General features: G+C 40.5%; 1 protein-coding gene and 1 long non-coding RNA gene across 3 annotated transcripts in view; one reads left to right on the plus strand and one right to left on the minus strand.

Moving 5' to 3' along the window:
* LOC137232318 (uncharacterized) overlaps nucleotides 1-22,931 on the plus strand; it is a 557,085-nt gene that overhangs the window by 11,612 nt on the left and 522,542 nt on the right. The window lies entirely within an intron of this gene.
* Nucleotides 21,063-22,931, minus strand: part of ENTPD3 (ectonucleoside triphosphate diphosphohydrolase 3) — a 34,638-nt gene continuing 32,769 nt past the window's right edge. The window contains exon 11 of the mRNA XM_067754002.1: nucleotides 21,063-22,442. Coding sequence (XP_067610103.1) covers nucleotides 22,206-22,442 — 237 coding nt within the window. The 3' untranslated portion in view covers nucleotides 21,063-22,205. The remainder of the gene's footprint in view (nucleotides 22,443-22,931) is intronic.

The raw sequence follows: 22,931 nt of genomic DNA on the forward strand, positions 1-22,931 counted from the left end.
TGGGCAAGTCATTTGCCTTCTCTAAACCTCAGTTTCCCTTGTGGTAAAATAAAGGTGAAAAATGTCAACTTCCAAGGGCTGTTAGGACTAAAAGGAATAATCTATATCAGGAATCAGCAAACTTTCCTTGTAAAGGGCGTCATAGTGAATATGTTAGAATTTTTGGCCATAGAATCTCAGCCACAACTATTCATCTCATTCGTTTTAGTGCAAAAGCAGCCATAGATAACACAAAAATGAATGGGTGTGGCTCTGCTCCTATAAGCTATTTACCAAAACAGGCAGTGGCTGGAATTAACCCATGGGCCATGGTCTGCCAACCCCTGGTCTAGATGAGGTCCTTAACCTATCACAGAATCCATCTTCAATTAGTCTCTGTAATGTATTGAATAATTAAGAGCTCTAATTAAGAGCTTCTTAAAAAAATGTGTTCTAAGAGCTTTTTAATTAATTAATTAATTAATTAATTAATTTTTGGCTGTGTTGGGTCTTCGTTGCTGCGCTCAGGCTTTCTCTAGTTGCAGCAAGCCGGGGCTACTCTTCGTTGTGGTGTGTGGGCTTCTCATTGTGGTGGCTTCTTTTGTTGTGGAGCACGGGCTCTAGGTGCACGGGCTTCAGTAGTTGTGGCACATGGGCTCTAGAGCGCAGGCTCAGTAGTTGTGGCACATAGGCTTAGTTGCTCCGTGGCATGTGGGATCTTTCCAGACCAGGGCTCGAACCCATGTACCCTACATTGGTAGGCGGATTCTTAACCGCTGCACCACCAGGGAAGCCCTGAAGACTGGTTTTAGAATTCTTTTGTCTTTTCGCTCCTTTTCCCCATTCCTTTCTCTCCTCTCCTCTTTTTAAATTGAGGTATAGTTGATTTACAGTGTTGTGCTAATTTCTGCTGTACAGCAAAGTGATTCAGTTATACATATATATATACACATTCTTTTTAAAATATATATATTTATTTATTTGTTTATTTATTTTATTTTTGGCTGCGTTGGGTCTTCATTGATGCTCTCGGGCTTTCTCTAGTTGCGGCAAGCAGGGGCTATTCTTTGTTGCGGTGCACGGGCTTCTCATTGCGGTGGCTTCTCTTGTTGCAGAGCATGGGCTCTAGGTGCGTGGGCTTCACTAGTTACAGCACACGGGCTCAGTAGTTGTGGCTCGCAGGCTCTAGAGCGCAGGCTCAATAGTTGTGGCGCATGGGCTTAGTTGCTCTGCGGCATGTGGGATCTTCCCAGACCAGGGCTTGAACCTGTGTCTCCTGCATTGGCAGGTGGATTCTTAACCACTGTGCCACCAGAGAAGTCCCTATATATACATTCATTTTTTTAATGTTCTTTTCCAGCATTGTTTATCATAGGATACTGAATATAATTTTCTGTGCTATACAGTAGGACTTTGTTGTTTATCTATTCCATATATAATAGCTTACATCTGCTAACCCCAACCTCCGACTCCATTTCCCCCCCAACTCCTCCGCCTTGGCGACCACAAGTCTGTTCTCTACATCCGTGAGTCTGTTTCTGTTTTGTAAATATGTTCCTTTGTGTCATATTTTAGATTCACATATAAGTGGTATCATATGGTATTTGTCTTTCTCTTTCTGACTTACTTCACTTAGTATGATACTCTCTAGTTGCATCCATGTTGTTGCAAATGGCATTATTTCATTCTTTTTAATGGCTGAGTAGTATTCCATCGTATATATGTACCACATCTTCTTTATGCATTCATCTGTCGATGGACATTTAGGTTATTTCCATGTCTTGGCTATTGTGAATAGTGCCGCTATGAACATAGGGGTGCATGTATCTTTTTTTTTTAATAGATCTTTATTGGAGTATAATTGCATCACAATACTGTGTTAGTTTCTGTTGCACAACAAAGCGAATCAGCCATATGCATACACATGTCCCCATATTCCCTCCCCCTTAAGCCTCCCTCCCATCCCCCCATCCCACCCTTCTAGGTCATCACAAAGCACCGAGCCAACCTCCCTGTGCTATGCTGCTGCTTCCCACTAGCCAAATACTTGGCATTCAGTAGTGTATATATGTCAATGCTACTCTCACTTCGCCCCACCTTCACCCTTCCATCCCATGTCCTCAAGTCCATTTTCTATGTCTACCTCTTTATTCCTGCCCTGCGACTAGGTTCATCAGTACCTTTTTTTTTAGATCCCATATATATGTGTTAGGATATGGTATTTGTTTTTCTCTTTCTGACTTACTTCACCCTGTATGACAGACTCTGGGTTCATCCACTTCACTACAAATAACTCAATTTCGATTCTTTTTATGGCTGAGTAATATTCCATTTTATATATGTGCCACATCTTCTTTAGCCATTCATCTGTCTATGGACATTTAGGTTGCTGCCATGTCCTGGCTATTGTAAATAGTGCTGCAATGAACATTGTGGTACATGTCTCTTTTTGAATTATGGTTTTCTCAGGGTATATGCCTGGTAGTGGGATTGCTGGGTCATATGGTAGTTATATTTTTAGTTTTTTAAGGAACCTCCATACTGTTCTCCATAGTGGCTGTATCAATTTACATTCCCACCAACAGTGCAGGAGGGTTCCCTTTTCACCACACCCTTTCCAGCATTTATTGTTTCTAGATTTTTTGATGATGGCCATTCTGACTGGTGTGAAATGATATCTCATTGTAGTTTTGATTTGCATTTCTCTAATGATTAATGACGTTGAGCATTCTTTCATGTGTTTGTTGGCAGTGTGTATATCTTCTTAGGAGAAATGTCTATTTAGGTCTTCTGCCCATTTTTGGATTGGGTTGTTTGTTTTTTTGTTATTGAGCTGCATGAGCTGCTTGTAAATTTTGGAAATTAATCCTTTGTCAGTTGCTTGATTTGCAAATATTTTCTCCCATTCTGAGGGTTGTCTTTTGGTCTTGTTTATGGTTTCCTTTGCTGTGCAAAAGCTTTGAAGTTTCATTAGGTTCCATTTGTTTATTTTTGTTTTTATTTTCATTTCTCTAGGAGGTGGGTCAAAAAGGATCTTGCTGTGATTTATGTCATAGAGTGTTCTGCCTATGTTTTACTCTAAGAGTTTGATAGTTTCTGGCCTTACATTTAGGTCTTTCCATTTTGAGCTTATTTTTGTGTATGGTATTAGGGAGTGATCTAATCTCATACTTTTACATGTACCTGTCCTGTTTGCCCAGCATCACTTATTGAAGAGGCTGTCCTTTCTCCACTGTACATTCCTGCCTCCTTTATTAAACATAAGGTGACCATATGTGCGTGGGTTTATCTCTGGGCTTTCTATCCTGTTCCATTGATCTATCTTTCTGTTTTTGTGCCAGTACCATACTGTCTTGATTACTGTAGCTTTGTAGTATAGTCTGAAATCAGGGAGCCTGATTCCTCCAGCTTCGTTTTTCATTCTCAATATTGCTTTGGCTATTCGGGGTGTTTTGTGTCTCCATACAAATTGTGAAGTTTTTTGTTCTAGTTCTGTGAAAAATGCCAGGGGTAGTTTGATAGGGATTGCATTGAATCTGTAGATTGCTTTGGGTAGTAGAGTCATTTTCACAATGTTGATTCTTCCAATCCAAGAACATGGTATATCTCTCCATCTATTTGTATCATCTTTAATTTCTTTCATCAGTGTCTTATAATTTTCTGCATACAGGTCTTTTGTCTCCTTAGGTAGGTTTATTCCTAGATATTTTATTCTTTTTGTTACAATGGTAAATGGGAGTGTTTTCTTGATTTCACTTTCAGATTTTTCATCATTAGTGTGTAGGAATGCCAGAGATTTCTGTGCATTAATTTTGTATCCTGCTACTTTACGAAATTCATTGATTAGCTCTAGTAGTTTTCTGGTAGCATCTTTAGGATTCTCTATGTATAGTATCATGTGATCTGCAAACAGTGACAGCTTTACTTCTTTTCCGATTTGGATTCCTTTTATTTCCTTTTCTTCTCTGATTGCTGCGGCTCAAACTTCCAAAACTATGTTGAATAAGAGTGGTGAGAGTGGGCAACCTTGTCTTGTTCCTGATCTTAGTGGAAATGCTTTCAGTTTTTCACCATTGAGGACGATGTTGGCTGTGGGTTTGTCATATATGGCCTTTATTATGTTGAGGAAAGTTCCCTCTATGCCTACTTTCTGCAGGGTTTTTATCATAACTGGGTGTTGAATTTTGTCAAAAGTTTTCTCTGCATCTATTGAGATGATCATATGGGTTTTCTCCTTCAATTTGTTAATATGGTGTATCACATTGATTGATTTGCGTATATTGAAGAATCCTTGCATTCTGGAATAAATCCCCCTTGATCATGGTGTATGATCCTTTTAATGTGCTGTTGGATTCTGTTTGCTAGCATTTTGTTGAGGATTTTTGCATCTATGTTCATCAGTGATATTGGCGTGTAGTTTTCTTTCTTTGTGACATCCTTGTTTGGTTTTGGTATCAAGGTGATGGTGGCCTCGTAGAATGAGGTTGGGAGTGTTCCTCCCTCTGCTATATTTAAGAAGAGTTTGAGAAGGATAGTTGTTAGCTCTTTTCTAAATATTTGATAGAATTCGCCTGTGAAGCCATCTGGTCCTGGACTTTTGTTTGTTGGAAGATTTTTAATCACAGTTTCAGTTTCAGTGCTTGTGATTGGTCTGTTCATATTTTCTGTTTCTTCCTGATTCAGTCTTGGCAGGTTGTGCATTTCTAAGAATTTGTCCATTTCTTCCAGGTTGTCCATTTTATTGGCATAGAGTTGCTTGTAGTAATCTCTCATGATCTTTTGTATTTCTGCAGTGTCAGTTGTTACTTCTGCTTTTTCATTTCTAATTCTATTGATTTGAGTCTTCTCCCTTTTTTTCTTGATGAGTCTGGCTAATGGTTTATCAATTTTGTTTATCTTCTCAGAGAACCAGCTTTTAGTTCTATTGATCTTTGCTATCATTTCCTTCATTTCTTTTTCATTTATTTCTGATCTGATTTGTATGATTACTTTTCTTCTGCTAACTTTGGGGTTTTTTTTGTTCTTCTTTCTCTAATTGCTTTAGGTGAAAGGTTAGGTTGTTTATTCGAGATGTTTCCTGTTTCTTACGGTAGGATTGTATTGCTATAAACTTCCCTCTTAGGACTGCTTTTGCTGCATCCCATAGGTTTTGGGTCGTCATGTCTCCATTGTCATTTGTTTCTCGGTATTTTTTTATTTCCTCTTTGATTTCTTCAGTGATCACTTTGTTATTAAGTAGTGTATTGTTTAGCCTCCATGTGTTTGTATTTTTTACAGATCTTTTCCTGTAATTGATATCTAGTTTCATAGCGTTGTGGTCGGAAAAGATACTTGATACAATTTCAATTTTCCTAAATTTACCAAGGCTTGATTTGTGACCCAAGATATGATCTATCCTGGAGAATGTTCCATGAGCACTTGAGAAAAATGTGTATTCTGTAGTTTTTGGATGGAATGTCCTATAAATATCAATTAAGTCCATCTTGTTTAATGTATCATTTAAAGCTTGTGTTTCCTTATTTATTTTCATTTTGGATCACCTGTCCATTGGTGAATGTGGGGTGTTAAAGTCCCCTACTATGAATGTGTTGCTGTCGATTTCCCCTTTTATGGCTGTTAGTATTTGCCTTATGTATTGAGGTGCTCCTATGTTGGGTGCATAAATATTTACAATTGTTATATCTTCTTCTTGGATTGATCCCTTGATCATTATGTAGTGTCCTTCTTTGTCTCTTGTAATAGTCTTTATTTTAAAGTCTATTATGTCTGATATGAGAATTGCTACTCCAGCTTTCTTTCGGTTTCCATTTGCATGGAATATCTTTTTGCATCCCCTTACTATCAGTCTGTATGTGTCTCTAGGTCTGAAGTGGGTCTCTTGTAGACAGCAAATATATGGGTCTTGTTTTTGTATCCATTCAGCCAACCTGTGTCTTTTGGTGGGAGCATTTAGTCCATTTACATTTAAGGTAATTATCGATATGTATGTTCCTATTCCCATTTTCTTAATTGTTTTGGGTTTGTTATTATAGGTCTTTTCCTTCTCTTGTGTTTCTTGCCTAGAGAAGTTCCTTTAGCAGTTGTTGTAGATCTGGTTTGGTGGTGTTGAACTCTCTCAGCTTTTGCTTGTCTGTAAAGGTTTTAATTTCTCTGTCGAATCTGAATGAGATGCTTGCTGGGTAGAGCAATCTTGGTTGCAGGTTTTTCTCCTTCATCACTTTAGATATGTCCTGCCAGTCCCTTCTGGCTTGCAGAGTTTCTGCTGAAAGATCAGCTGTTAACCTTATGGGGATTCCCTTGTGTGTTATTTGTTGTTTTTCCCTTGCTGCTTTTAATATGTTTTCTTCGTATTTAATTTTTGACAGTTTGATTAATATGTGTCTTGGCGTATTTCTCCTTGGATTTATCCTGTATGGGACTCTCTGTGTTTCCTGGACTTGATTAACTATTTCCTTTCTTATATTAGGGAAGTTTTCAACTATAATCTCTTCAAATATTTTCTCAGTCCCTTTCTTTTTCTCTTCTTCTTCTGGAACCCCTATAATTTGAATGTTGGTGCATTTAATATTGTCCCAGAGGTCTCTGAGACTGTCCCCAGTTCTTTTCATTCTTTTTTCTTTATTCTGCTCTGCAGTAGTTATTTCCACTATTTTATCTTCCAGGTCACTTATCTGTTCTTCTGCCTCAGTTATTCTGCTATTGATCCCATCTAGAGTATTTTTAATTTCATTTATTGTGTTGTTCATCGTTGCTTGTTTCATCTTTAGTTCTTCTAGGTCCTTGTTAAATGTTTCTTGCATTTTCTCTATCCTATTTCCAAGATTTTGGATCATCTTTACTATCATTATTCTGAATTCTTTTTAAGGTAGACTGCCTATTTCCTCTTCATTTGTTAGGTCTGGTGGGTTTTTATCTTGCTCCTTCAACTGCTGTGTGTTTTTCTGTCTTCTCATTTTGCTTATCTTACTGTGTTTGGGGTCTCCTTTTTGCAGGCTGCAGGTTCGTAATTCCCGTTGTTTTTGGTGTCTGTCCCCAGTGGCTAAGGTTGGTTCAGTGGGTTGTGTAGGCTTCCTGGTGGAGGGGACTAGTGCCTGTGTTCTGGTGGATGAGGCTGGATCTTGTCTTTCTGGTGGGCAAGTCCACGTCTGTTGGTGTGTTTTGGGGTGTCTGTGGACTTATTATGATTTTAGGCAGCCTCTGTGCTAAGGGGTGGGGTTGTGTTCCTGTCTTGCTAGTTGTTTGGCATAGGGTGTCCAGCACTTTAGCTTGCTGGTCGTTGAGTGAAGCTGGCTGCTGGTGTTGAGATGGAGATCTCTGGGGGAGTTTCACCGTTTGATATTATGTGGAGCTGGGAGGTCTCTTGTGGACCAGTGTCCTGAAGTTGGCTCTCCCACCTCAGAGGTACAGCACTGACTCCTGGCTGCAGCACCAAGAGCCTTTCATCCACACGGCTCAGAATAAAAGGGAGAAAAAGTAGAAAGAAAGAATTAATAGAAGAAGAAAGAAAGAAAGAAAGAAAAAGAAAGGGAGGGAGGGAGGAAGGAAGGAAGGAGGGAAGGAAGGAAAAAAGAAAGAAAGAAGATAAAGTAAAATAAAATAAAGTAAGATAAAATAAAGTTATTAAAATAAAAAATAAGAAGAAAAATTTTAAAAAAAATAATGGACGGATAGAACCCTAGGACAAATGGTGGAAGCAAAGCTATACAGACAAAATCTCACACAGAAACATATACATACACACTCACGAAAAGAGGAAAAGGGGAAAAAATCATCAATCTTGCTCTCAAAGTCCACCTCCTCAATTTGGGATGATTCGTTGTCTATTCAATGTATTCCATAGATGCAGGGTACATCAAGTTGATTGTGGAGCTTTAATCCGCTTCTTCTGAGGCTGCCGGGAGAGATTTCCCTTTCTCTTCTTTGTTCTCACAGCTCCCAGGGACTCAGCTTTGGATTTGGCCCCGCCTCTGCGTGTAGGTCGCCGGAGGGCGTCTGTTCTTAGCGCAGACAGGACGGGCTTAAAGGAGCAGCTGCTTTGGGGACTCTGGCTCACTCAGGCCGGGGGTAGGGAGAGGTACGGAGTGCAGGGCGAGCCTGCGGCGGCAGAGGCCAGCAGGACGTTGCACCAGCCTGAGGTGCGCCATGCGTTCTCCCGGGGAAGTTGTCCCTGGATCCCGGGACCCTGGCAGTGGCGGGCTGTATAGGCTCCCCGCAAGGGGCGTGTGGATAGTGACCTGTGCTGGCACAGAGGCTTCTTGGTGGCGGCAGCAACAGCCTTAGCGTCTCATGCCCGTCTCTGGGGTCCACGCTTTTAGCCGCGGCTCGCGCCCGTCTCTGGAGCTCCTTTAAGCAGCGCTCTTAATCCCCTCTCCTCGCGCACCAGGAAACAAAAAGGGAAGAAAAAGTCTCTTGTCTCTTCAGCAGGTCCAGACTTTTCCCTGGACTCCCTCCCGGCTAGCCATGGTGCAGTAACCCCTTCAGGCTGTGTTCACGCTGCCAACCCCAGTCCTCTCCCGGCGCTCCGACCGAAGCACGAGCCTCCAGCTCCCAGACCTGCCCGCGCCGGCGGGTGAGCAGACAAGCCTCTCGGGCTGGTGAGTGCCGGTCGGCACCGATCCTCTGTGCGGGAATCTCTCTGCTTTGCCATCCGCACCCGTTTCTGTGCTCTCCTCCATGTCTCCGAAGCTTTCCCCCTCCGCCACCCGCAGTCTCCGCCCTCCCACTGGTGCAGGTCCCATCCCTATCCTTTTGTCTCTGTTTATTCTTTTGCCCTACCGAGGTACGTGGGGAGTTTCTTGCCTTTTGGGAGGTCTGAGGTTTTCTGCCAGCGTTCAGTAGGTGTTCTGTAGGAGTTGTTCCACGTGTAGATGTATTTCTGGTGTATCTGTGGGGAGGAAGGTGATCTCCGCGTCTTACTCTTCCGCCATCTTAACAACCCCCCACCCCCTCTAGTGGTTTTAAGTGTAGGGTTAGATTGTTTATTTGAGATTTTTCTTGTTTCTTGAGATGAGATTGTATTGCCATAAACTTCCCTTTTAGAACTGCTTTTGCTGCGTCCCATAGGTTTTGGGTTGTCGTGTTTTCATTGTCATTTGTTTCTATGTAGTTTTTAATTTCTTCTTTGATTTCTTCAGTGATCTGGTTATTTAGTAGTGCACTGTTTAGCCCCCATGTATTTGTGTTTTTTACAGTTTTTTTTTCCTGTAATTGATTTCCAATCTCATAATGTTGTGGTCAGAAAAGATACTTGATACAATTTCAATTTTCTTAAATTTTCTGAGGCTTTATTTGTAACCCAAGATGTGATCTATCCTGGAGAATGTTCCATGTGCACTTGAGAAGAAAGTGTATTCTGCCACTTTTGGGTGGAATGTTCTATAAATATCAATTAGATCTATCTGGTCTATTGTGTCATTTAAAGCTTGTGTTTCCTTAATTTTTTTTTGTTTGGATGATCTGTCCATTGGTGTGAGTGGGGTGTTAAAAGTTGCCTACCATTATTGTGTTAACTGATGATTTCTACTTTCATGGTTGTTAACATTTGCCTTGTGTATTGAGGTGCTCCTATGTTGGGTGCATAAACATTTATAACTGTTATATCTTCTTCTTGGATTGATTCCCTTGATCATTATGTAGTGTCCTTCCTTATCTCTTGTAACAGTCTTTAAAGTCTATTTCATCTGATATGAGTATTGCTACTCCAGCTTTCTTTTGATTTCCATTTGCATGGAATATATTTTTCCATCCCTTCACTTTCAGTCTATATGTGTTCGTAGGTCTGAAGTGGGTCTCTTGTAGACAGTATATATATGGGTCTTGTTTTTGTATCCATTCAGCTAATGTGTGTCTTTTGGTTAGGGCATTTAATCCATTTACATTCAAGGTGTTTATCGATATGTATGTTCCTTACCATTTTCTTAATTGCTTTCGGTTTGTTTTTGTGGGTCTTTTTCTTCTCTTTCGTTTCCCGCCTAGAGAAGTTTCTTTAGCATTTGTTGTAAAGCTAGTTTGGTGGTGCTGAATTCTGTTAGCTTTTGCTTGTCTGAAAACCTTTTGACTTCTCTATTGAATCTGAATGAGATCCTTGCGGGGGTAGAGTAATCTTGGTTGTAGGTTTTTCTCTTTCATCACATTAAGTATATCCTGCCACTCCCTTCTGGCCTGCAGAGTTTCTGATGAAGAATCAGCTGATAACCTTATGGGGATTCCTTTGTATGTTATTTTTTGTTTTCCTTTGCTGCTTTTAATATTTTTTCTTTGAATTTAATTCTTGTTAGTTTGATTAATATATGTCTTGGTGTGTTTTTCCTGGGGTTCATCCTGTATGGGACTCTCTGTGCTTCCTGGACTTGGGTGACTATTTCCTTTCTCATGTTAGGCAAGTTTTTGACTATAATCTCTTCAAATATTTTCTTAGACCCTTTCTTTTTCTCTTCTTCTTCTGGGACCCCTATAATTCGAATGTTGGTGCGTTTAGTGTTGTCACAGAGGTCTCTGAGATTGTCTTCAATTCTTTTCATTCTTTTTTCTTTATTCTGTTCCTCGGCAGTTATTTCCACCATTTTGTCTTCCAGCTCACTTATTCGTTCTTCTGTCAATGGATGTTTAGGTTGTTTCCATGTCTTGGTTATTGTGAATAGTGCCTCTATGAACATAGGAGTGCATGTATCTTTTTGGATTAGAGTTTTGTCTGGATATATGCCCAGGAGAGGGATTGCTGGATCATACGGTAATTCTGTTTTTGGTTTTCTGAGGAACCTCCATACTGTTTTCCATAATAGCTGTACCCACTTACATTCTCACCAACAGTGTAGGAGGGTTCCCTTTTCTCCATGTCCTTTCCAGCATTTGTTATTTGTAGAGTTTTTAATGATGGCCATTCTGGCTGGTGTGAGACCATTCCTTTGTCTTTTCTCTACTTTCTGAGGGTTTACCTCAATGTTATCTTCCAACCCTTCTAGTTAGCTTTTTTTTAACGTCTGCTATCAGGTTTTTAATTTTCAAGAGTTATTTTTTCTGAATCCCACCTACCTTTTTAAAAAATTTGTCACAGGACTTCCTGGTGATCCAGTGGTTAAGAATCCCCCTTCCAGTGCAGGGGATGTGGGTTCGATCCCTGGTCAGGGAACTAAGATCCCACATGCCACAGGGCAGCTAAGCCCGTGCACGCTGCAACTACTGAGTCCGCATGCCACAACTAGAGAGCCCAAGCGCTCTGGAGCCTGCACACTGCAACAAAAGATTCCCTCATGCCGCAATGAAGATCTGATGCAGCCAAATAAGTAAATAAATACATTTAAAAAAATTTATTTATTTTATTTATTTACTTTTGGCTGCATTGGTTCTTTGTCGCTGTGCACAGGCTTTCTCTAGTTGTGGCGAGCTGGGTCTACTCTTTTTTGTGGTGCAGGGGCTTCTCATTGAGGTGGCTTCTCTTGTTGCGGAGCACGGGCTCTAGGTGCACAGGCTTCAACAGTTGTGATGCATGGGCTCAGTAGTTGTGGCTCGCAGGCTCTAGAGCACAGGCTCAGTAGTTGTGGCACACGGGCTTAGTTGCTCCATGGCATGTGGGCTTTTCCCAGACCAGGGCCCAAACCCATGTCCCCTGCATTGACAGGCACATTCTTAACCACTGCGCCACCAGGGAAGTCGTAATAAATACATATATATATATATATATATATATATACATATATATATATATTTTTTTTGTGGTACGTGGGCCTCTCACTGTTGTGGCCTCTCCCGTTGCGGAGCACAGGCTCCGGACGCGCAGGCTCAGTGGCCATGGCTCACGGGTCCAGCCGCTCCATGGCATGTGGGATCTTCCCGGACTGGGGCACGAACCCATATCCCCTGCATTGGCAGGCGGACTCTCAACCACTGTACCACCAGGGAAGCCCATAAATACATATTTTTAAAAAATTATTGCTATTTCATAGAAGCAATATCTTCTTTTATTTCTCTGAGGATATTAATCAAAATTTCCTTTTTTGTTTAAAATTTTCTGTTCCATGCATAGTTTATATTTCTTTCAATTCACTTTCTCCTGTTAATTTGTTTTGTTCTTTATCCTTATATTCCAGCTAATAGATGTCAATTGGCAGGCTATTAGATATATAAATCTGGAGTCAGTGGGAGAGGTCAGAGGATACAAATTTTATCAACCTCTTATAGCTGTTGAGAATATTAGCACAGAGCCAGGAATATAATTAGACTACAAATGTTAGATGTTACTTTTATTTTACTATTTAGTGACTGCATACAGCACATAGATGAACATAATTAACTTAACCAGTCCTCTGTCCTCTATTGTTACCAGCACTGAGCCTTTTTTCCTCAGTTTTTACTATAAACAGGAATGAACACCTTTTTGAAAACAGCTTTATTCATATATTTTAAAACTTTTATTATGGAAAATTTCAGTCATATACAAAAGTATAGAAAATGATATAATGAACTCCTGTGTACCCATCACCTAGTTTCAATAATTACCCCTTTATGGTCAGTCATCCAAACATGTTCATGTTTAATGGAAAGTTTTGTTTTATTGATAGTATACAGTCATCCCTTGGTATCCATGGGGGATTGGTTCCAGGACCTCCACAGATACCAAAATCTGCAAAGGTTCAAGTACCTTTTAAAAAATGATGTAGTATTTGCATATAACTTACATACACATCTTCCTGTATGTATACTGTAAATTATCCCTAGATTACTTATAATAACCTAACACAATGTAAATGCTATGTAAATGGTTGTAAATACATTTGACCCTTAAACAACATGAGTTTGAACTGCAGGGGTATACTTATATTTGAATATTTTTAAATAGTGAATACTACAGTACCGCACGATTCACAGTTGGTTGAATCCATAGCTTGGGACGTCAAATTTGCAATAATCATGAATGTGGAGGGCCAACTCTAAGTTACACAGTACTCAGATTTTCCACTGCTCGGAGGGTTGGGACCCCTAAGCCTAGGGTTGTTGAAGGGTCACCTGTTCTATGTAAATCATTAATAGCACATGTCTAATTCAAATTTGCTTTTTGGAACTTTCTGGAATTTTGTTTTTCCTGAATATTTTTGATCTGAGATTGGTGAAATCCGAAGGGTGTTGGAACCTGCAGATATGGAGAGCTGACTGTATATAGATTTTATACCAGTGCTGTCCAATAGAAACATAATGTAAACCACAAATGCAAGCCACAGTTATAATTAAAAATGTTACTTAAATGTGATTTAAAATTTTCTAGTAGCTACATTTGAAAAAGAAAAGAAATAGGTGAAATTAATTTTAATGATATATTTTATTTTTCCAGTATATCCAAAATATTATTTCAATATATAACCAGTATGCAAGTTATTAATGACATATTTTACCTTTTCTTTTTGGTATCAAGTCTTCAAAATCTAGTATGTAGGGACTTCCCTGGTGGTTCAGTGGTTAAGACTCTCTGCTCCCAATGCAGGGGGCCAGGGTTCAATCTCCGGTCAGGGAACTAGATCCTGCATGCTACAACAAAGATCCTGTGCGTGGCAGTGAAGGTCCTGCGTACCACAACTAAGACCCGGTGCAACCAAATAAATAAATATTTTTTAAAAAATCCAGTGTGTGTTATACATTTATAGCACATTTAAATGGGACTATGTACTTAGTGGCTTCCATATGAGAAAATGTATACATACCCGCAAAATATTATTTTGAAGCAAGTATTAGACATTGTATCAATATATCCATAAACACTTCAGTATGTATCACTAATAATAATGTTCACATTAAAAAATTTCCTTAGTATAAATTTCTAGAAGTTAGAAATTGTTGGGTTGCTCATTTAAAATCTTGCAGCTTGGGGCTTCCCTAGTGGCACAGTGGTTGAGAGTCCGCCTGCCGATGCAGGGGACATGGGTTCGTGCCCCAGTCTGGGAAGATCCCACATGCTGCAGAGCGGCTAGGCCCGTGAGCCATGGCCGCTGAGCCTGCGCGTCCGGAGCCTGTGCTCCGCAATGGGAGAGGCCACAGCAGTGAGAGGCCCGCGTACCGCAGGAAAAAAAAAAATCTTGCAGCATATTACCAATAATTTTCCAGAATGTTGACACCAATTTACATCCCATCAGGAGTGCTTGATGGAGCCCACATCACCCCTGACCACACACCAGGAGTGTGTTTTTATCCCTGACCATGGTTCTGAAATCCAGAGAAAAGCAATATGACTTTCCCCCTGAAGAAAGGTCAGTTCTAAGTTCTAAGATGATTCAGAGGTGAGTTTTAGGCAGACAAGAACAAAGGAACAAAATCAGCGGCCTCTTAGAATATCACTTTTTTTTTTTTTTTAAGGAAAGAATAGGGCAAAGGACAAAAGGTAGAGGGGTGGTAAGAATAACAACAGACAGACTCTGGGTAAAGATGTATGATAGAACCCAAACATCTAATTGTATTCTTTCCTGACACTCCAGTAAAAGTAAAATAAGGCTCTGCTTAGATACTTGACAGTCCTTGTTTATCATCTCATTTTTAAGCGTGGGTAGGATAAAAAGGTGATGTAAGTTCTGAGTTGTTGACTCAAGCTTCACTATCGGATGACCTGACTGTGGAACTCCAGATATCAGCACATTTTGTCCTTTCTCTTGGGCTGTTTGGGTTCCCCTTATATAGAAAACTCTTCTAAAGGCCTGTTTGGAGGGAGAGTTAGCCAGAACCTGAGGGTTGATGGGGTTAGTGGGCTTGAGGTCTAAACACTGAATATGCTCTGGTTCTCTAAATCCTACTGTTTTGGGTATGACACCTCCAACCTCAACTGTAACTTGTGCTTTCCAGTCCTCTTCCTGAGTTAGGGAGAGGTAGTCATCCATTAGCAAAGAGTGGGAGAAGGGATTAGGGAGCTACTAATTCTTAAACAACTTTAAACTGTTTTAATCTTTAATCTTTTGATCATCCTTATTTTATACCCACCAACCCAGCTTCCAGCTGTACATGATACCATGAACTCCTGAGCTTTCTGAAGATGCTGCTGTTTAAAATGGTTGATTCTCAATTTCCTCATTGATTTAGGATTAGGCTTTCTTGGTTTGCTAACCCATTAACCCTGGTCCATCAGCTTTTTATGTGTCAAATATGTTGTTGCCATTTTCTTCCCTCCTGTTCTCCCATGCTTGTGGATTTGTGCTGGTAGAAGCAGACTTTTAAAAAGCAGTCTGGATCCTAACCTCCTCCTTATTAAACTCGCTCCCTCTGCTGCATTCACTGCTCAGTTAATGGCAACCCCATATTTCCAGTTGCTCAGGCAAAAATTTTGGAATAATCCTAGACTCCTTCCCTCTCTCACCCCACGTACACACATCAGCAAATCCTGTGGGCTCTATTTTCAAATACATGTAGGATCTAACGGTTGCTCAGAGCCTCTAGCATTACCACCCTGGTCTATACTACCAGCATCTTTTGTCTGGGTGATTCTAATAGGCTACCAATTGGTTTTCTTGTTTCTGCCCTTGCCCCTTTCACTTTATTTTTGTCACTGCAGCTAGAGAGTAAACCCTCTAAACCAGAAGCCAGATAGATGTCCCTCCTTTGTTCAAAACCCCCTAATGACTGTATCTTGCATAGTCTACTTCCTGCTAACTCTCTGACCTCATTTCCCACATCTTCTACTTTTTCATTTGGCTCCAATCACTTTGGCCTCCTCTCTGTACCTTGTGCTCCTACCGCAGGGCCTTTGCATATGCCGTTTCCTTTCCTTAGAATGCTCTTCTAACAAATATTCAAATGGCTGACACCTTCACTTTCTTCAAGTCTTTGTTCAAATGTCACCTTATCAGAAAAGACTTTGCTGACTTATTTGTGTGAAGTAGCAATCCCTGCACTCCCTATCCCCTTTACTATGCTTCATTTTTCTCTGGATTAGTTGTGACCCCCTATACAATATGTATTTAGTTTCTTAGTGTCAGTTTCCTCCACAGATGTCAGTTCATGATGGCAAGGACTTTGTCTATTTTGTTTATTAGTGTAGCCACGGCACCAAGAACAGGATCTGGCTCACAGGACGCTCACAATATTAGCTGAATGAATGAATACATTAAAAGAAACTGAGCAATAGAGAGACTAAGAAGTTTAGACCAAGGTCACTCAGCAACAAATAGCAGAACTGGGATTCAAACCAGGTTTCTGTGATGTCAGAGCCTGAGTTATTAATCATTTTGTTTGATATTTGGGAAGAAGTTTTAATGAGATGTGTAACTGCTAATGGTATAATGCTATGAAAGAAGTAGATATAAAGATATAACTCTAGCATGACCTTAACTATGTGAAAACGTATAGAGAAAAAGATCCAGAAAGAAAGATATCATATATAAAGCAGAGTTTCTGAGTGCTTTTAAAGTATATTTTAAAACCCTCTTATTGTAGAAAATTGTGAAATACACAAAGCAGATAGAAACTATAGCAAACCTCCATGTACCCATCACCCCAGCCTCAAGGACCATCAAACCATGGACTAGTCCTGTCCCATCTGCATTCTCCCTTCCATGTTATTTTGAATCAATTCACAGATGTGATGGTCAGTTTTATGTTTCACCTTGGCTAGACTACAGTCCTCCATTATTCATTAACCTAATGTGATTAAAACCATAATCAGTCATTTTTAAGTAAGGGAGGTTATCCTACGTAATCTAGGTGAGGCTGCCCTGTGAGTTTCATACTTGCCTCACTAGCCCCAACAATCACATAATCCAATTTCTTTCAAAAACAATTTCTTATGAAATTGAAATTATATATATCAGTGTATCTCCTATTGGTTCTATTTCTCGGATTAAATCCTGACTGCTGTACTGCACATACATCATTTCATCTGAAGTAGTTTAGCAAGTTTCTAAACAGTAAGGATTCTTGAAAAAAATCCACAATACCATTATCTTACCTAAACAAAACTTAACAGCAATTCATTGATAATATCAAATGTTTAAATTTCGAATTGTCTCATTATTTTATAAAATTTAAAAAAAACCTTTTTTTTGGCCACACCACATGGCATGTGGGATCTTAGTTCCCTGGACAGAAATCGAACCTGTGCTCCCTGCAGTGGAAGCACACAGTCTTAACCACTGGACCACCAGGGAAGTCCCTGAAAATGTTTTTGAACTATGAGTTTTTTTCAGCATTTTAGTTATGGAGAGAAAAAAAGTACACAACCAGGAAGGATTTTCTCCATGGCTCCAGCAGGGGGTGGCAGTGTCTCGTGTTTCAAGAGGAAAGTAACGTATCATTTCTCTCCCAGCCTTAGTCTCCCCGCCCAGGGCTTACTTAGCACATGATACACTTTTGGTAAATGTATGATGAGTGAATAAATAAATGGGTGAAGGAAATACTTTTTTATACTTTTATTCATTGGCTATACTCTGTGCCAGGTACTAGCTGAGTGCTAAATTTTCTCTTTTAAAAAAATTTACCATGAGGTACCTATTATCCCCATTATACATGAAAAAATCTAAGGGTCAAAGAGGTTGAAAGACTTTGTGAAGATCATAGAGGTAGCAAGTAGCAAATCCTTGAGTTACCCCAGATCTGTATTTTATTTGTAAATGCCATATAGGACATACAGAAAGCATATGAATGGTTGAAAAAAGAGAACACCTGTAACTATACCCAGTTATAGAACATCACTGTCACCCCAGAGGTCTTGTTGTTATGGACTGAATGCTTGTATGCCACCAATACTCGTATGCTGAAAGCATACCCCTAGTGTGGTAGTGTTTGGGTATGGGGCCTTTGGGAGGTAATTAGGATTAGATGAGGTTATGAGGGGGGTCCACTGATGATGACGGGATTAGTTCCCTTATAAAAAGAGAGCGCTCACTCTCCCTTTCTGCATAAGCAAAGAGGGAAGGTCAGCGAGAAGGTAGCTGTATACAAACCAGAGAGCTCTCACCAGTACCTGAATTGGCCAGCACCTTGATCCTGGACTTCCCAGTTTCCAGCACAGTGAGAAAATAAATTTCCGTTGTTTAAGCAACCAAGTCTATGGTAGTTTATTATGGCAGCCCTAGCCAACTATGACATCTGTTTATCTCTTTCCAAACACAACCCCTATCTTCCTCCAAATTTAAGAGTAATAATTTCCTTGCTTTTCCTTAGAGTTTACCTTCTTTGTTTAGTTTTACCTGTTTTTGAACTTTATATAGATGGAATTATTCTATCTATCTACCTACCTACTTTATGACTTGCTTTTTAACCTCAACATTATGTTTGTAGGATCCATCCACATTGAGCATATATTTGTAGTTCTTACGTTTTTATGCTGTATGGTATTTTCTAGTACAAATATATTACTATTTATTCTTCCATTTTATGGAATGGGCATCTTGGTTGCTGGTAAGAACATTCTTAGGCATGTATCCTAATGTACATTAGAACACACATCTCAAAGGTATATATACCTTGGCCTGGAATTTCTGGGCTATCTGGTATGCATATCTTCAACATTATTAGACAATAGCACAGGTTCCCAGAGTGGTTGCACTAATTTACATTCCCACCTGCTGTAAGAGAGTTCCATTTTTCTATACTTTCACTAACACTTGGTATTGTCAGGCTTTTATATTTTGCCAGACTAATGGGTATATTGTGCTATCTTGTTATAGTTTTAATTTGCATTACCCTTATCTATTTAATGAGATTGAGCACCTTTTTATATTTATTGGACATTTAGATTTCTTCTTTTGTAAAATGTCTTTTCAAGCCTTTTGCCCACTGAGAAAAACTGGATCATCTGCCTTCTTCTCACTGATTTATAGCTCTTCATACAATCTGGTCCTTTATCCGTTATATATGTTGTAAATACCTTCTTCCACTCTATGGCTTGTCCTTTTACTCTTTTAATGGTGTATTTTGTTGAACAGAAGTTCTTAATCTAATGTAATCAACCATACCCAGTATTCTCTTATGGTTAATGCTTTTTATATAGTGTTTGAGAAACCCTTCCCTTATTCAAGATCTTAAATTTTTTTCCCCCATTCTATCCTAAAACCTTTGTAGGTTTATCTTTCACACTTATGTCTTTCACACTTACTACCTGGGAATGATTTTTGAAAATGTAAGAGGAAGGGGTTGAATTTCCTTTTTTCTCCATATGGAAATCCAATTGTCCCACATTTTTCACTACTGCTGTGATGTGACATCTCTGTCATAAATCATGCAATTGTATGTGAATGGGTATGTTGGACTACAAAATTCTAAAGTCGAACTCCTAAGTGCCACGATACTGCCTTTGTCTGTGAAAGGAAATATGATGGACATAATGCATTTTAGACTTAACTAGAATCTCAACTCACAATCTCCATCTCCAAAAGTGCTTCCAGCTGGTGATGCTGGCATGTTATTTTACCTCTGAGCCCATGTTTTTCTTGCATGGTTATTGTAAGGAAGAGGCACAATTTGTGACACCTAATCATTTTATCATTACTACATATTTCAAATGTAAGCACTTGCTCTGTTTGGAGCCTTGGGGCTTGGAGTTCTGTAGTTTTATTAATTTTCTATGGCTGTGTTACAAGTGGCCACAAACTTAGTGGCCTACAACAGCACCCATTTCTGACCTTGCAACTCTGAAGTTCAGAAGTATGGGTGGGTTCTCTGCTTAGGGGCTCACAGGCTGAAATGAACATGTCAGCTGGGTCAATCTCTTATTTTGAGGCTCTGGGGAGACCTGCTTCCAAGTTCATTTAGGTTGTTGACTGAACCCTGTTCTTTGAAGTTGTAGGACAGAGGTCCCTCTTCCTTGCTGGATGTCAGCCAGGGGTTGCTCTTAGTTCCTAGGGGCTGCTCTCAGGCCCTTTCTACCTAGCTTTCTCCATCTTCAAGTTAGCAATAGTCAAATCCTCCTCATGCTTTGAATATGACTTCCTTTTCTGGAGAAAATACTCTGCCTTTAACGAGCTCATGTGATACGATTAGGCCTACCTGGATAATCTCTCCATTTTAAGGTCAACTGATTAATATCTGCACATCCCTTGTGCCATGTAATGATGTAATCTCAGGAGTAACACCAGAGGGTGTTACTTAGCCTTTTGCCTACCATAGTAGTGCCAGATACATTACTTAGCCTGCAGATCTCGAGATGGTCTGTCTGAAAAGAATTCTTTGGTGTATGTCAGAAAACTCAAAATACTTCATCAGTTCGTTCCAAATTCCCAAATTGGCTAGAAATGTTGACTACAACTTGTCTTCATGGAGCTTTGACCCTCTTTCCTGCACAGACATATCTTTTTATTTGCAAACTCTTGGTGACTTGGATGCTATTTTATCTGATATCTCTAGAGCTTACTGCCCACCCTTCAGTCATTTATGGAACCATCAATCAACAAATATGTTGAGTATATAATACAGTCATAGCACTTATCCAAATCTGAGATCACACTTGGCAAGGTGTCAGGCCCATAGTAGGTATTTCTTAAATATCTGTTGAATGAATGTGTGAGTGATGAATTGCCCTTATGTAGCCTACTGTGTATTTTAGAATAAGCTATATGCACACACAAAGATAAGCAACAATATAAGAATTTATGTAGTTAGTTTTTTAAAAGCAGTCCAAGAGATAGATCATTTGTGTGTGTGTGTGTGTGTGTGTGTGTGTGCGCGTGTGCACATTTGTGTTTAAGGAATGCTTTGTGGAAGAAGTAGAGCTAGGATTGGGCCTTTAGAAATATGATTATTTGGATGGGTGGGAGGATGACCCACAGTCTAGGTAGGAAGAACTGTGTGAACAAAGGTGCACTTTGGGATGGGAGCAGCCATTTTGGGTGGGAATCAAGGTATGAGTGGCAGGTTGTAGCCTCACAGAAGCTTTGCAATGTCAAAAAAAGTAGAGAAATGTTTGACTCAGTTATTTCAAGGAAACAAAGATTTATTAAAGTGAAGCACTTTGAACTCTCTGGAATAAAGGTGATATTAATGCATGACTTTCTTAATGCACTAGGAACGTTTCCTTAAGAAATTTTTTTTAGTTTTTAAAGCTTCCTTTCATAAATGCCACCTTGGGCCCTTAGGAGAAAGAGTACCATATGCAAGGTAACAAACACACACACTGCAAGTCACAATAAAATAAGAGTCATTTATTCTGTATTCAGCGAACAAACTATAATCTGAAAGAATGTTTATTTTTAATTTGTAGCCATTGGACTTGCTAGAGTTCTTTCCCATCCCACTTTGGAGTTAAATGTCCCCGTAGCTTTCTTTTCTTTTCCCAAAGTCAAGAACTGTGGCTACTATGCAGAGGCCTACCATCTAGGAAAGTACTGATAATTGGTAAGCAAATCATAGAAGAGGATGTCTTGTGACAACATCAGGTGCACCTGTCGGAATGGTGGGTGAAATGCATATGGTGCTAACGATGGAAAGCCAACCATAAGCAAAAGCCTAGCAAAGGCAGAATGATCTGGAACATGATAGCCTTGCTAGGAATAAACGTTTTACAGGGGGACACAGCAATGGGAAGGGGAGGCAAGGAGGATGGTACACACACAGGTGGCGATCTAACGAGCAGAGCCCTGAGTGGGAATCCCACTTCAGGAACGGCTTGTCGTTTTCTGGTAGACATTGTGCGTGTCTCTGTCCTTCAGGTTCTGCCTACATGACAAGCTTGGCTGGGGCCACTGTCCTTGGGGTAAAGGAGGCTTTTCCCCCAGATACAATGTTCTCCCAGTCTGAGGGAGCTCAATGTTTTGGGGGTTGTTAAGGAAAGTCTTAGTTAAGGACCAATGAGAGGAAGCCATAAAATGAGATATCTGATGGGGCCAGATGCTTTACTAGACACCTGACAGCTTCCAAACTCTCTGGGAGAAATACGGCATTTTTGAAGGAGGGAAAATGCAAACTGAGCCCTGAGGTCAATTCTTCAACGTTAAACTGGCATATTCTTCAACATTAAACTGTCATATTCTCAACTTACTCTTCCTCTGGGGCACTTGGATGAAAGAGCCTGACCTTGATGGCCTGTCTCTCCTCTGTTCCCCAGTAGGTCAGCTAGTGGGTGGTGGGGTCTCTAGAGGAGCAATGTACACAGAACAGTTGAGAGACTCCCCAAGAGGTGCTTTGGCATAAATCAGTATCTGAGAGGCACACAGGCATTGGACTTTAGCTGTGTTTCCTGAAGATGGACATTTTGCTTGCATTGTTTGGTGCCCCCCAGGCTGATTATGGGCAGCCCTCAGGCTCCAGGAGCCACATTGTGAGGCTCACTCAGAGTCCACTGTGTTGTCCAAGGCATGCTGGGAGCGCCTCTGGTTCCTGGATGACACACACAGGTACATAAGATATGTCAGACACAGCAAGGCCACTGCTGTGAAGAAGGTGAGGGTGCCCATAAAGGCAGACGGCTTGATGGGCAGGCGAATCAGGGGGCTTTCGGCTGGGATCTGGTTGGTCAGGCTGAGCATGTAGCCAAGAGACCAGGCTATGCTGCTGTTCCCCACCTGTGGAGTAGAGGAGATGGCTCAGTTCTCAGGGCTGGGCTTGAGGCACGGATTACATCCCCAGGGCACACCATGGTCACCCTCCTGAGACACCCCCAGGAAACTGTGGCCTAAGGAGGTCAAAGGACTTGCCTAATTTCAGACACTGCAGAGACTGGGCTAGAACCCAGGTCACTGTGACCACAAAGGCTTGAGGGCCCAATCTCCCACACTGCAGAGAAAACAGCCGGAAGAACTAATCCTCATGGCCTCGTCACAGCCAAGCGTGAAGAGGGCACAGTTAATAACAGTGAAGGTTTCTCTGTCATCGGGTACAGAAGTGTCTATAGCTAAAGAAAGAGGGTGATGCATGTTTTACTGAACCCAGGACCAGTTTCTAAGAAAAAATGGTCAGGGGACTTCCCTGGTGGTCCAGTGATTAAGGCTCCACCCTGAATGCAGGCGGCCCTGGTTCAATCCCTGGTCAGGGGACTAGATCCTGCATGCTGC

Source organism: Pseudorca crassidens, chromosome 10 (assembly GCF_039906515.1).
Source record: "Pseudorca crassidens isolate mPseCra1 chromosome 10, mPseCra1.hap1, whole genome shotgun sequence".
In the NCBI taxonomy this organism is placed as follows: Eukaryota; Metazoa; Chordata; class Mammalia; order Artiodactyla; family Delphinidae; genus Pseudorca; species Pseudorca crassidens.